The sequence below is a fragment of the Sminthopsis crassicaudata genome, chromosome 4 (assembly GCF_048593235.1).
Source record: "Sminthopsis crassicaudata isolate SCR6 chromosome 4, ASM4859323v1, whole genome shotgun sequence".
Taxonomy (NCBI): Eukaryota; Metazoa; Chordata; class Mammalia; order Dasyuromorphia; family Dasyuridae; genus Sminthopsis; species Sminthopsis crassicaudata.
The window spans coordinates 340,392,953-340,407,303 of NC_133620.1; the positions used below are offsets into that span (position 1 = coordinate 340,392,953).

Sequence of the window (14,351 nt, forward strand, 5' to 3'; positions counted from 1 at the left end):
TATCTTTCTCCTAGTATCTAGCAGAAGTAAGAGGCACTTAATAATGTGGGTTGAATTGAACTGAATTCACTAATCATATTTATTCATTTATATGAGTTCAGTACTGTATTTTGGTGAAAAGGAAAAGTGAGGCAAAGAAAGGATAGCAGATGGACACATCAGTGGAGATTCCAAAAGGATCTTCTGGTCACTTTCAGAGGTTTTTAGGCAAGGATATGATGGTAAATGTTTATTGAGTGGCATTTCTCTCCCCATACCACACTCCGATCCTGTATTTACAAATTTAATCTGCTATTATTAACATTTTCTCCATCATTTTCTCTAGTACATTTAGACAACAAAACACTAAGTCAAACCCTGATCATCTATAGCATTTTGTATTTCTGAGCTGCCTCTACCATACCCTTATTTTCACAACTCATGGTAAATTCATTTTCCTTGTTAAGATCCAGCGCTAGTAATATACTGTTATATTCATTAGTCGTAAATCATACCATTTCAACTCATGGATGAAACCAAGGAGCTTTGCTTTCATTGGACAATGAATTTTTCTATCTTAATAAAACAAAATTTGTGTCCTGGATCCTTTTTTTCCCCTTTTGGTCTCATCTGTCTCCAATTGATTTTTCTCTTTGATGCTCTAAGTGGCTGATGCTGGCAGCCTTGAATTAAGTCTTATTGTAAAGAAAAGACAAGTAAAAGTCAAAGAGGATCAGAGAGGGCAGTACCAGTGAGTTTTCTGTGGTATGTTTGGGGAAATTGAAGCTTTGGCAAAAATCTGGAAACAGAAAGACACTTTATTAAAATAGGGGATAGAGATCTGCTTTGTGGGAACATTCTAGATGGTGCTTCATAGCCTAAAAGAGTTCTAGAAAACTGAAATATTTATGTAATTACTTAACAATAATTCTATCAGGAAAGGAAAGACATTTTTCTGTTTATACTTATTTTTTATTGGGCAGAACTCAAAAGATGTCATCGTTGTCAGCTGATAAGAATGCATTAGACAAAACCATAATATTGAAAAGTATGTTGTTTTTAGTAAACATAGCAGCCTCATTGTGTTTGTCCTCTCAGACTTCTCTTCCTTTTCCTTTTCCTTCCTAATTCTAGGTTACCTTCTGTAATGTATGGGAAGGAAGAGAAAAGAGCTCTTGCATGAGAATATCTATTTGATCGGGCATCATACAACTTTAGATCTTTAGTTGAAAGTAACTCTTGGCAAACATTCCAAGACCATGTGTAAGTAGAAAAGGTATCATAAAAGGACTCATTTCCAGATTCTAGCCCAATCAGATCACCTCGAATCTTGCGCCAGAAGTTGAGCATGTCTTTCCGGTGCCCAAGGGCTACTCCCAGATGATATGCATCAATACCTTTCTTTACCTGTGAAATGGAGAAAGGTCTGATATTGGAAATGAATACTAGAGAGGGATAAAAATAGGCACAGCATTCAGTACTTTGAAATAACAACTGTAACATACAAATATATCAAAATAAAGGAAATTTGTAGACTCCCAGATTATTAGATCTAGAAGTGACTTTAAAAATCACCCTCCCATTTTAGAGATGACACTGAGGCCCTGACAAAATTATTTAAGATCACATGGTAGGTTAATGGAAGAGCCAGGGCTTAAATCAATACATAAGCTAATTTTAAGGTCCTTTTCAATTCTCCTCACTGCCTCTTGGTATCATGTTCTCAAGCCAGTCTTATTGGCTAATGCCAATGAGTTTATTCATTAAATTTGTTAACTTTTCAATGTTAATTTTATTTATTTAGTTTTAATTTATTTCATTCTTAACATCAAAAAGGGCTTGTCTATTCACACAGAACAACATATAAAAGGATTCTATATGAAATTTATGTATTCTACATGAAACTTCCATTGGTGAATCTTCATATTTTCTTTTCTTTTTTTTGGCAATTAGGATTAAGTGACTTGCCCAAGGTCACACAGCTAGGCATTGTTAAGTGTCTGAGATCAGATTTGAACTCAGGTCCTCTTGACTTCAGGGCTGGTGCTCTATCTACTGTACCAAATAGCGGCCCCTAAATCTTCTTTTCTTACTGTTTGCTTCTTAAAAAAGTACAAGCAAAAAATTTTACATGTTACTTTCAAAACTCTCTGTGCTTCACTTTTGAATTTATTTATTTAGTCAGTGCCTCTTTTGAAGATTGGTGATAGAGCCATGATCCAGCAGTCTATTTAGTGTGTTGTTAGAATATCTTTCATTGAATAATATATATTAAGATGACTTATGTTCCATTTTCTCAATAAAGTTTGTCATGACTACTCTATCCACAGGTTCCTCTGGCTCTTCTGAAGTACAGGCTCCTAAAAATAGCACTAATTATCTACACACCATTTACATGGCACTAATCATATAAATTGTCTTCCATTGTTAGCAAAATTTATACATATATATTTTCAATTAGAAACCCACAGAAGCAAGTCCTTGCTAGCTGGCACAGTCAATAAACTGAGCCAGGCATCAAGAAATTCCAAGTTTACATGTGGCCTCAGGCACTTACTAGCTATGTGACTTGGGTAAGTTAGTACTGTTTATTACATAAGTATCCTCAATTGTAAAATGAGGATCATGATATCAGTTCCCTTCCAGTATTGTGATGATCAAATGAAATACTATTTGTTCTCCATTGCAAAAATGAGCAATACACAGAGTATTTGAATACATTGTCAGATGTGGTTGATGTATTTAGTAGTTTTGCTAAATAGCTTCATTTTCTTTTAAAATCCCTAGATAGGGGAAGGGAACAAATATATGAAAAGAAGTATATGTAGTATTAAAACAAAAGCCATCTGCAATAAGTTTAAAACTGTTAAAAAAGTATAAAAGTGGTAATTTGCTAGAAGGGCAATTTGTTTCAAACCAGGAGCAGCTAGTCCTCAGAAAATTGTAGGTTTTGATCATTATCATATTATATCATATCCTAAACACTAATAATTGGCAAGTAAAAAAGCTCTACAATTATATTTTGTTGCTGTTCAGTCATTTCAGTTGTATCCAACTCTTTGATGATTCCATTTAAGGTTTTCTTGGTAAAGATCGTGAAGTGATTTGCCAATACCTTCTTTTGCTCATTTTACAGATGAGGAAATGGAGGAAGGTTAAGTGAATTGTTCAGGTCACACAGCTAGTAAGTCTCTGAGATCAGTATCTTTATAATTCTAAAGCCTCAGTATTCTGTGTACTACTATCTAGCTGCCCCTACAATAATAGTAGCCTATAGCTAATATTTTTCTATAACTAGAAGCATTTACATATGTTCATTCATAGGGAACCAAACTATAGAAGACCTAGAGTCCTTTCTTTTCCACTAGTATGAATCAGAAACAATCCTGGGGTCCTTCAGGCAACATTTAAAAGTAAGGAAAATTTAAAGGAAAAAAATTTAAATTAAAAATTAAAAATTTAAAAAGTAAGGAAATACTTAAAAATAAGGAAATTTTTGATTGCTTGCTTATATGAAGAAAATATATCTTTCATTACCTGTTGCCGTAGACAGGCTGCTTCAGCTACGCTCCATTGTCTCTTTTTCTTCATTATGTGATCAATATTAATAATCTCTTCTGGCCAGTCTGAATTTTCTAACGGTTTAAAGGATGCTGCCTTTATTTAAAAATAAACAAATAAATAAGCAGAATATATAAATTAGTAAGCAAAATCACAATTCAGTGCTACAATAAAAGGAAAATAGATCTGTCCTTTATTCCCCCTTTTAAAATATACCTTATACTATTACTAAGCACATCAAAGCCAATCACTTCTCAGTGCCCAATAGAGTATTGTGTACAAACATGTTCTTAAAAAATCATAGAATCATAGATAGAGGTATCTTAAGAGTTTAACCTCTCATTTTACAGATGAGAAAAGTGAGGCACAGAGAAGTTAAGTGATTTGCTAAGGATCATATAGCTCATAGCTGCTGAGGCAGGATTTGAACCCAAGGTTTCCCAACTCCAAGTCCAGTCTCCTAATTCACTATGATATACTTCCTCAAATTCTTTTTCAATATTCATGAAGGAAAATGATATATAGATACATGTAAAATTTTATTAAAATGTATGTTTAAAATATATAAGTATAAATGTGATAATTATATATAATATGTAAAAAGTTTCAAATCTACCAATAGTTAATATATGTGCATATATATACATACATATGTGCATACACATATGTGTGTACATACATATAAATTATTATATATATATCTCCTATATTGATCCTAGACAACTTACTTCCTCAATTTCCTCATCTGTAAAATGAGGATGATAAAAAAAAACCTCTATTGTTGTAAGAATTGTGAGGATTAAATGAGACAATATTTGTAAAATGCTTCCATAATACATAATTTACATTTAAAAAGTGCTTACTTGGTCCTCTTAAGAATGAAGGATTTATCAGATTGCTTACAGTCTTGGAAATGTAAGGGGATAGTTATAGGAGGGAGGGAGAAAAATCTGGGACATAGAATCTTACAATAGTGAATGTTGAAGAGGCAGAGCCAAGATGGCAAAGTAATGGCAAGAACAAAAATGAATGTTGAAACTATCTTTACATATATTTGGAAAATAAAACATTATTGAAAATTTAAAAAATAAAATGATGAACAATAATAAAATTACAATAAATCCTTTTTTCTCTTCTTCCTTCCCTCCCTTTCTTTTTTTCTGTAACCAAAGAGTCTAGATTTGCCAGAGTTTAGGAGGTTCAGTGTAAGCAGTAACATAAGTGTGGTATAAGAATGAGGAAAAGAATTTGTGTTCATTCCTAGGCATTCCAAATTTGCCTAATTTCTTGGGTTCTCTTTACCTTGCCTTATATGGCCTTATTTGTTTCTCTTAAAGGCAGTGAGACAATGTAATGGATGGGAAATCTGGAAGATGATGCTAAATCGTCTGCCTTAGATACTATCTAGCTCTGTGGTGATGGTGTCCTTCGTTTTTGAATAGGACCAGGACACGAGGGAGGTGATGCCATGACATGCAGGTGAATCAGATTTAAATGAGAGAGGGCTGGGGCAAGATCACCTGCTTCATTTTTCCTTCAGAGCCATCTGAGTCCAGTGGCCAGACATAGATCAAGACCACTGGAGATGGTCCTAGATGTAATAGAAGACCTTGGCCTTTTTAAGCTAAGGTCTTTAATGGGTCTTGACAAGGCAAGTCATTTAACCTCTTTCAGACTTATTTTCCTCATTTCCAAATTCCTTTCTAAGATTTATGATCTTTATATATTTGTGTGGCAGAAACAAATTTGTTTTTAGGGGAAAAATTAGGCTGCCTAAACAAGTCATTGTTGTTTGGTTGTTTTAGCCTTTTCCAACTCATATTGACCCTATTTGGAGTTTTCTTAATAAAAATACTAGAGCTGTTTGCCATTTCCTTCTCCAGTCATTTTACAGATGAGGAAACTGAGACAATGGTGTTAAGTGACTTGGCCAGGATTACATAATCAGTGTCTGAGGCCAGGACTATGAGTTTTACTGAACTCATATGCAGAAATCTATCCACTACACCACTTAGCTGCCTATGAACAAGTCAGTAATTCTTTCTGTGTAATATTTTCCCCCCAGATTATGCCTGTATATATGTTTCTCTTTCAAAGATAACTCTTTTCAGGGGTTGATATTCAGTCCTGATTGATTTCCAGAATTGTGGCAGTAAATTGAAATAGTGGATATGGAAGCAAGAATTTAATAAAATGTAAAAGAATATACAAATGTGACCTATTGCTATTATTATTATTTTATTTTTATGGTGTGAAAGTGGATAAGGGAACTGGCCTTGCCATCAGGAAGACGTAGATTCAGGTACAGATTTTGATACATACTAGGTTAAGTAATTTTAGACAACCAATTCACTTATCCGAGCATTAGGCAACTTTTCCAGGTTGTAAGTTGCAGAGGTGGTGCAGGTTGGTATTGGGAGAGGGAAATAAACACAGGCAGAGGCAAATAGGTTTAGCAAAAAAACAAACAAACCCCAAAACCAAAACCCTCTAAACAGTAAAAAACAAAACCAAAAATCAAAAACTTGTCTACAGATGACCAAAGTATTTCTATCCAAGTCAACATTTAGATATATCCTACTTTGGTCCAAATACTTGCATGGGAGTCTAAAATTAGTTCTTAATTCTATTGTACTTTAAAATTAAAAAATAATAGCTTTATTTTCAAAATACTTGCAAAGATAGTTTTCAACATTCATCCTTGCAAAACCTTGTGTTCCAAATTTTTCTTTTTCTTCCCCTAACCCTTCTCCCCTAGACAGCAAATAATTCAATATATGTTAAACATTTAATTCTTATATACATATTTCTACATTTATCATGCACAAGAAAAATCAGATAAAAAATTAAAAAAAACAAAAACAAAAAAGCAAGCAAACAACAAAAAATGTGAAAAACTATGTTGTGATCCATATTTAGTTCCCATAGTCTTCTCTCTGGATGCAGATTGTTCTATCACAAGTCTATTGGAATTGGCCTGAATCACCTCATTGTTGAAAAGAGCCATGTTGATCTTTTATTATAGTTTTTTATTTATCAGATATATGCACGGGTAATTTTACAGCATTGACAATTGCCAAACCTTTTGTTCCAATTTTTCCCCTCCTTCCCCCCACCCCCTGATGGCAGGTTGATCAATACATGTTAAATATGTTAAAGTATAAATTAAATACAATATATGTATACATGTCCAAACAGTTATTTTGCTGTACAAAAAGAGTCGGACTTTGAAATAGTGTACAATTAGCTTGTGAAGGAAATAAAAAATGCAGGAGGATAAAAATGGAGGAATTGGGCATTCTATGTAGTGGTTCATAGTCATGTCCCAGATTCTTGGTTCAATTCATTACTGCTCTATTGGAACTGATTTGGTTCATATCTCATTGTTGAAGATGGCCACATCCATCAAAATAATCAGAATTGATTTTCACATAATCTTCTTGTTGCTGTGCTGTACTTTTAACTTAATTAATGTGATAAAACCTCTCTTACCTGTGCCTTCCAGTTTTTTTTGTGGAAAAAATAGTCTTCAAAAAATTGTAAAGGCTCTCTTTTCCTCAGCACTTCCAACCTTTGTAAATCTTTGAATGGTTTTCCTACAACTGTCCCATCCATATTTGGAAACAGTGGGAAGATGGGTATTTTAGCATACGGGCTGTCAGAGTGGGGACTGCATCCTAACAAGAAGGAAATTGGAATGAATCATGGGAGGTGATGAATAACAACATTAAGCAGAGTTTATAGATACACTCCCCATTTCCCCCAGTATGGCAGGAAGATCTAGTGTCTACTACATTCTTCTGGAACTCTAGAATCTGGATCTTCTTCCAGAGGTATTAAGATTGCAAGTCAAAGTCATGTCATTGCAAGATAGGTGATGTCAGAAGACTTGCTTAATGGAAGAGGATTGCTATTAGGATATGACTTGGAGCCTACTCTTTGTAAATCTGATCTTTAGGACAAATTCTTTCCTTAACCTCTGGTTAAAAACAGGTGACCCATCTTACTCTTGAGCTCTTCCAGGAATTTCAGCAAATCCTTCTCGCTCATTATTGCAATTCGAGAGGCATCAGCAAAGGCGGAGGTGCTGGTCCCTTGTTGGGTAATCGATTCCCTTCGGGACTTGCGTCTCTTTTTTACACCAGCATCGTAGCGCCTCCACAGTGGTCTGCTGGCAGCATCATGATACTTTTTCCGGTAATAGCTGAAACACAGAAGATTATTCAGGAAGGGTTCTAAAAACAGGGGTAGTGGTCCAGATGTAAAAATAGCTGAGTTGTTATTAGGTGCCAAGTTGTATAATTTATTTTGATACTTTATGTTTGTTGAATAGAGTCAAATTGAACTTCTTATCAATTTACATAGAATAAGCACAAACCCTCATCTAGTCTTTTTATTCCTTTACCTTCAAAGTTCTTGCCCCATGTTCTTACTTGTCTTCTTCCCTCCCTTTCAATACCATCTTGGTCATATTGAAAATTATTGGTTGGGGTCTCCTTGATTCCATTGTGGTTCAGTGAGTGTAACAGAGCGTCCTTATCATCAACAAACTATTAGTGAGTACCAATAGAGTCCATGGTACTGATATTGTCCAGGATACTTAGGTACATATGCTAATGAAAGAAAAGTACATTCATAGAGTTATAGATTTAAAGCAGAAAGGGACTTTAGGGACCCTCTGATTTAACTCCTTTAACTTGCAAATGAGGCACAGGAAGGTTACAAAGATAGAAAGTATCACTGGCAGAGTTCTGAACACAGATCCTTTGACTTGAAAGCCTTTACACTCTCATACTTCCCTTGCCTCCCTCACTTTGATTTCTTTGGAATCTTGATTCTATATTTAGTCATTTCGGCTTTCGATTGTTCTTTACTCTTGATTCTTTTCTCTATATATCATTATTGATCTTTTTCTAAACTTTTATCTGGATTTCTCCTGTAATCAACCTTTTCTTGCTGCTGAACAGTCCTGAGGAAGTTACTACTTGCCACGCACATCTTCACCTGACTACTCCAAAGGCAACTCAAACTAAACATGTCTAAAATAGAGCTCATTATCTTTTTCCTAAATCTTTTCCCTTCTTAATGTTAACTAGTTATGCTGGCAATATCACCATTCTTCCACTTATCCAGGTTTGAACAATCTCTAATGTCATTCTCCACTTCTTTCTCCCCAAATCTAATCAAATTCTAAATGTCCTTTTTATTTCCCTAATGCCCCTTGTTTTTTCCCCCTTTTTCTTTCCTATCCTTATATATTCTCACTTAGATTACTTTATAGTTCTATGTTACTCCCTTATTCAAAAAGCTTCAGTGGGTCCTTATTACCTATAGTGTAAAATACAAACTCTTCTTTATGGCATTAATTTAAAGTCCTTCATGTTTTAGCTTCCACCTATCTTTCTGTTCTTCTGTACCCTATGATCTAGCTTCATTTATAGTCCTGTGTATATCACATTCCATAACAATGTGCAGACTATCCCCAAATGCATGGAAGACTCTTTCTTCTCAACTCCATCTCAAAGGCTGGAGTTGCTTTTAAGGGCTTAGTTTCAATGCTGTTGATTTGGTCTGTGTGTCTCCTATTTCTGTTATCCCATTGACACAGTAAACTTCTGCTGAGGGAATTTTGTCAGTATTGATTGTTAACTGCTATAACTTGTGGCTTTAGAAGTTTTCCCAAGGAATTTAGAGGTTAAGTGAGAGGTTAATTCATTTGTTCAGTTTCTCACAGTCAGTATTAGAACAGGAATTTGAACTTGGGTTTTCTCAAGTCCAAGAGAGTTGGGTCTGTATCCAGTATACTCTGCTAACTCTTTCTATAATTGTCAGATTAATTTTCCTAACATTTTTACCTCCAACCTTCCTCCATCCCCACCATTCAATCTCATAGAATTCATAGGCTTAGATTTGGATTATATCCAGATTGTCCTGGTTAGACTTGGAAGGTTGGATAGGAAAGATCAGGTAATATTCATTTGTGCCTTTTCCAGGTGCCTTTTCCTCCACATTTGATGTCACTGTCTGCTGAACCTGTTTTTAAGGAAGTGATAGCTTTATTCCTGTGTTACTTCAAGAGTTTTTTCCAAGAAGGAAATTTTTTCCTCCAGGTACTCACCATACTATGTCTATCATATACTTCCTGGGCAGTGCTGAAGTTTCCACCAGCTTTGACAGCATTTCAAACAACAGGATCCCCGTAGAATCAACAAGATCTGAATTGGGGTCAGTATCTGGGACTTAAGAGAAAAGAGACATCTGAAAGTACATTCTTTACAAATCATTTACCATGAACTTTGAATTCAGAGTTTCATTTAGGAAAAGAATTATCTGTAGTAAATATAGGCAGCAATGAAGTTTAGCAGAAAGAGCCCTAGATGTATCTTACTTATTGCCCATATGATCCTGAGAAAATCCCTTCCCATCCTTGAGTTCCATTTTCTCTCCTTTGTAAAATGAAATGGTGATTTCTGAAACCCTCTAGAGACTTCTGTGATGTTTTTTGGTTCTGTGTTCTATCTGTACCTACAACCAAATGACTCATTCATTAATATGAAAAGGAGTGCTCAAAAGAAAGTTTCACTTGTTGTAAAACAAATTTAAAGTAATGTAATTATCAATGCAGAATAAAAGAAAACTTGAAGAATAATATACATGACTTAAAAATGTAAATAAAAACATAATAAAATGCAAATAAAATATAGATAAAAAAGTAATTATTCAACTCACAGTAAGAGCAATGACAATAAGTGAATCCAGTGGTCACATGGCTGACTACAAGTGCTGAATGTGGCATAGGATGACAAATTCAGAAGTTTTATTGATTAGGTTTGGGTACTATTCTTTGTTACAAGGGATGGTTCAGAAAAGTAATTAAAAAAACATACTCATCAGTAACTTTTTTTCTTTTTTTTTTTTTTTTAATGAAATAAAGTTCTATCACTGTCTCTAATTTCCAGGTAAAAATTGTTGCTGTTAAGGATAGAGAAGATAGATACTACATTACATGTCTCAAGGAATTTCATATTGCTTCCACAAAAAGAAGAATCATTTATGACTAATGTGTCCATATGTCCAATATTGAAGTGTAAATGGTTTCCTGTTTATACTGAAGGCAGACCCCATATCTTTTGAATCAGTTAGGTTACAAGATCCCTACATTTTCAGATGAGTTCATTTGTAGGTCACCAATTTGAAATAGGGATTTTTTTTTTTTTTTTTTTTTGCTAAGGCAATTGGGGTTAAGTAACCTGTCCAGGGTCACATAGCCAGGAAGTCTTAAGTACCTGAGACTACATTTGACTTCAGTGCTACTGCTCTATCCACTGAGCTATCTCGCTGCCCCTGGATATTTTTTCTTAGAAACAACCACAAACTTATGTGTAAATTCCCAGATCATCATCCCCTAAAAGTCCAATTGATCTAAAATATATCTGTGTTATCAATAGAACTATTGTGGAAAATTAATTTCCATTTCCAAAAAAAACCCACTTTGCTTTTTTGGGGGACAATCAGTATTAAGAGAAACCTTTCCAGATGCAATAATATCATGGGACAGTTGTCTAACTCAGTTAATAGAGTTTGGGATTGTAGACTCACTCTTCTCCAATACTAATTCCTTTGATAGGATTAGCAAGTTATTTTATGAATATTATTGCAATGGGCAAAAGTATCAAGAGACCAGATTATGCATTCTAAATGAGTTTCAGGACAATTTTAGTGTCTATTGTCAGCTCTCTTCCTATTAGTTTTAATAGCACTTTCACTCACCAACAGCTTGGATAAATCGATCATCATCTGTTAGAACAGTCAGAAAATCTGAAAAATTGAGCTTTCCATCTCCTGCAATAAAAATCTGGGGATTAGCCAAAGCAAACAAAAATTTTTAAACTCAACAGAACAATGATTAACTGTTTAGAAGACTAGACTTGGATTAAACCTAACTTTTTTTTTTTTTGGTGTCAGCTCTTTTCTTGTGCTTATACAATACAGGCTGCACAGTGCCCAAGGCCCATGGAGCTCCAGGCCTAGAGTTCTCATATGACCTCAGGCACTTCTAGCTATGTGACTAACAAGCACTTATTACTTCTGCCTGCCTCAGTTTCTTCAACTCTCAAAAAAGAATAATAATAGTACTGACTCAGATTCTTGGGATCATCAAATAAAATGATTATTTTTATATTAATAATAGCTTTTCATTTTTTAAAAATACATGCAAAGATACACATTCACCCTTGTAAAACTTTGCGTTCCAAATTTTTCTCCCTCCCTACCCCTCCCTTAGACAGCAAGTAAACCAATGTAGGTTAAACCTGTACAATTCTCTAAGCATATGAAACAATGATTTTTAAAGCACTTCATACAGTTCTGGCACACAGTTTAATACTTTCCTTCCTTTTTCTTTTCTTATGACCATGGCTAAGTTCCTTGTGAGTCTGTTTTACCTTTATGAAATCTAATAGAGAAGAATCTTCTGTCTTTTAAAATGTATGGTACAGGGTTGGAGGAGCTAGAGTTGGACAAAATCTCTTAGGGGACTAAAAAACCACCAAACCTCAAGTATGAGTCAACTGTGTCACGTGGCAACACTTTTTATGGTACACCACATAGGTGTTCCATAGGACAGGTATTTGTGATATGTTTGTTGAAAGAAAAAAAAAGGCAATGTGGTTTCATGCTGCAATCACAGGGGGCTATAATAACTCATTTATACACACTTTAAGGTTTACAAAACTATTATGTATATTATCTCATTTGAGCCTTATAACAATTCTATGAGGCAGCTATTTTGGTTATTCTCATTTTATAGTTAAAGAAAATTAAGCTAAAACAGAATAAATCACTTGCCCAGGGTTATAAAATGATAATGTGTCTGAAGTAGGATTTGAATTCAGGTCTTCCTGACTTCTCAATCCAATACTCTGTCTACTGTGCTATTTAGCAATTTCCATAAAACTGTCTAGAGAAAGCAAGGTGATATATGTACTCTTTCTTAGTCAGATCTACAGAAATAGAATATATTTCTATTACTACTTGGTAGCACAGTAGATAAGAATGGTAGGCCTGGAGACAGGAAGACCTAAATTCATAGCTGTATGATTTTGAGGAAACAACTTAAAACTTTGTTTTTTGAGTTTCCTCAATTTTAAAATGGGGACAATAACAGTCCCTACCTCCAAGGGTTGTTGTTAGGATGAAATGAGGTACATATTAGGTGTTTTAAAAATGCTATTATTATTATCATCATCATTAGCCATATTTTATAAGGAACTTAAAATAGTAAAGAGAATAGAAGCCATCTCAAAAAAGATAAAATGGCAATGTTTTCAGAAAAAAATTAGCTTATGTAGGATATGATATAAGTTTTTAAATATTTAAAATGCTATTATAGAAGATTAGACTTAATCTTGTTCTATCCTCTGAGAACAAAGTAACAAAGAGTAGAAATTACACAGAGGCAGATTTTGGCTTACCAGAAGGAAATGTAATTCCACCACAAGGTGGGTTTGCTAGTCCCCTGACGAATATCCCTTTGGATGTATCACAAGAAGATATGATACAGGAGAGGGAGGTGAGCCAAGCAGTAAGGTATGGATCTTGAATGGCAAACAGATTCTCTCAGAAGTTTCAGGCTTGTGAAGGGAAAAGCTAGAACCCCCAAGATTGCTAAGAGTAGCCTCATTGTATGTGATATGCTTCTTTCCCCAATTTCTTTTCACTCCTGGGTCATAGAGCCCTCTAATTTTTGAGAATTGTGGTTTCTAAATTAATCTAAATGACCTCCCAATTACAGTTTTATTTACTTTCTTTGATAAATCTGTGTGTTTGCTATCCATAATTGAATTTTGTGTGATAAAAATGTGGTAGAAATGAAATAAATCAGTCAAGATTAGGTTTGTAACCTTCCAGGTTTGGTTTAGAAGTTTTTTTTCTGTAGGAATAATCAGATATATTAGCTTTTATTCTGAATTTCCCCCCCCCCCCCAAATTGTAACCTCCAATTACAATTGTCTTAGTTGTCTCCAAATATCTGATGTTTAATAGATAGGCACAATTCCAAGCTCAACAAACCCTTTTGAAGATAGGAGAGTGAAGGATGATCATTTAGACACAGCCATCTTCCAACTCCTCACAAAGTTAGAATTTTAGTCTTCCCATGAAATTGATTGGGTCATTTAAAATCTATCATAAAGTACTACATAACTGGGAATTAATTGTTATTCTTGTTGTTTGTTGTTTTTGAAAAAGATCAATGATATTTACAGGGTTAGGATTTAAGTGAAGCAGAATTTCTTAAAGTCTCTTTCTTCCTGAGTCATCAAAGTCCAGTGACAGGATAAAAGTCTAGATGGTTGGGTAATAGCCTAGGATGCAGTGGATGACCTTGGCATCTTTGATGTTTGATCAGGCTTTAAGGGCTACAAAGTTCCTGCTTCAATGGCTGCTGAGGCCTAAGAGATACTTTCAACCTAGTTTAGTATGCCAACAAACATTTTCTGGGATAGCTGTGCTTGCTATGGTTTCTTAGAGCCACAGGTAAGAATTGGGTGAAGGTAGATACCAAAGAATAATGAGATGTTAGTCTTCCCTGAACATCCTGTATATTATTCTTTACTATTGTAAGGATGAGAGGGTCGATTGATTGTTCTAATCCCAGTTGAAATAAGAAATAAGATGCCATACTTTGATACACCCATCAGGTGAGAATAAACCTCAATCAAAAGAAGTGAAGTTTGAAATGTCTTTGAATGAATTGAATTGTTACACTGACAATAAGAGTGTATTGATCATCCATAAAATAGAAGACCAAT

The 14,351-nt window shown here is 34.5% G+C and overlaps 1 protein-coding gene across 8 annotated transcripts in view; it reads right to left on the reverse strand.

The window, feature by feature from the left end:
* Positions 1–929: 929 nt before the first annotated feature.
* The window catches only part of EFCAB3 (EF-hand calcium binding domain 3), a 205,631-nt gene continuing 192,209 nt past the window's right edge, over positions 930–14,351 (reverse strand). For all 8 annotated transcript variants that reach the window (XM_074260947.1, XM_074260948.1, XM_074260951.1 and 5 more), the window contains 6 exons: positions 11,311–11,382; positions 9,659–9,779; positions 7,548–7,744; positions 7,033–7,217; positions 3,517–3,636; positions 930–1,386 (listed from right to left, as the gene is read on the reverse strand). In XM_074260947.1, the coding sequence (XP_074117048.1) occupies positions 1,057–1,386; positions 3,517–3,636; positions 7,033–7,217; positions 7,548–7,744; positions 9,659–9,779; positions 11,311–11,382 (1,025 nt within the window). In that variant the 3' untranslated portion in view covers positions 930–1,056. The remainder of the gene's footprint in view (positions 1,387–3,516; positions 3,637–7,032; positions 7,218–7,547; positions 7,745–9,658; positions 9,780–11,310; positions 11,383–14,351) is intronic.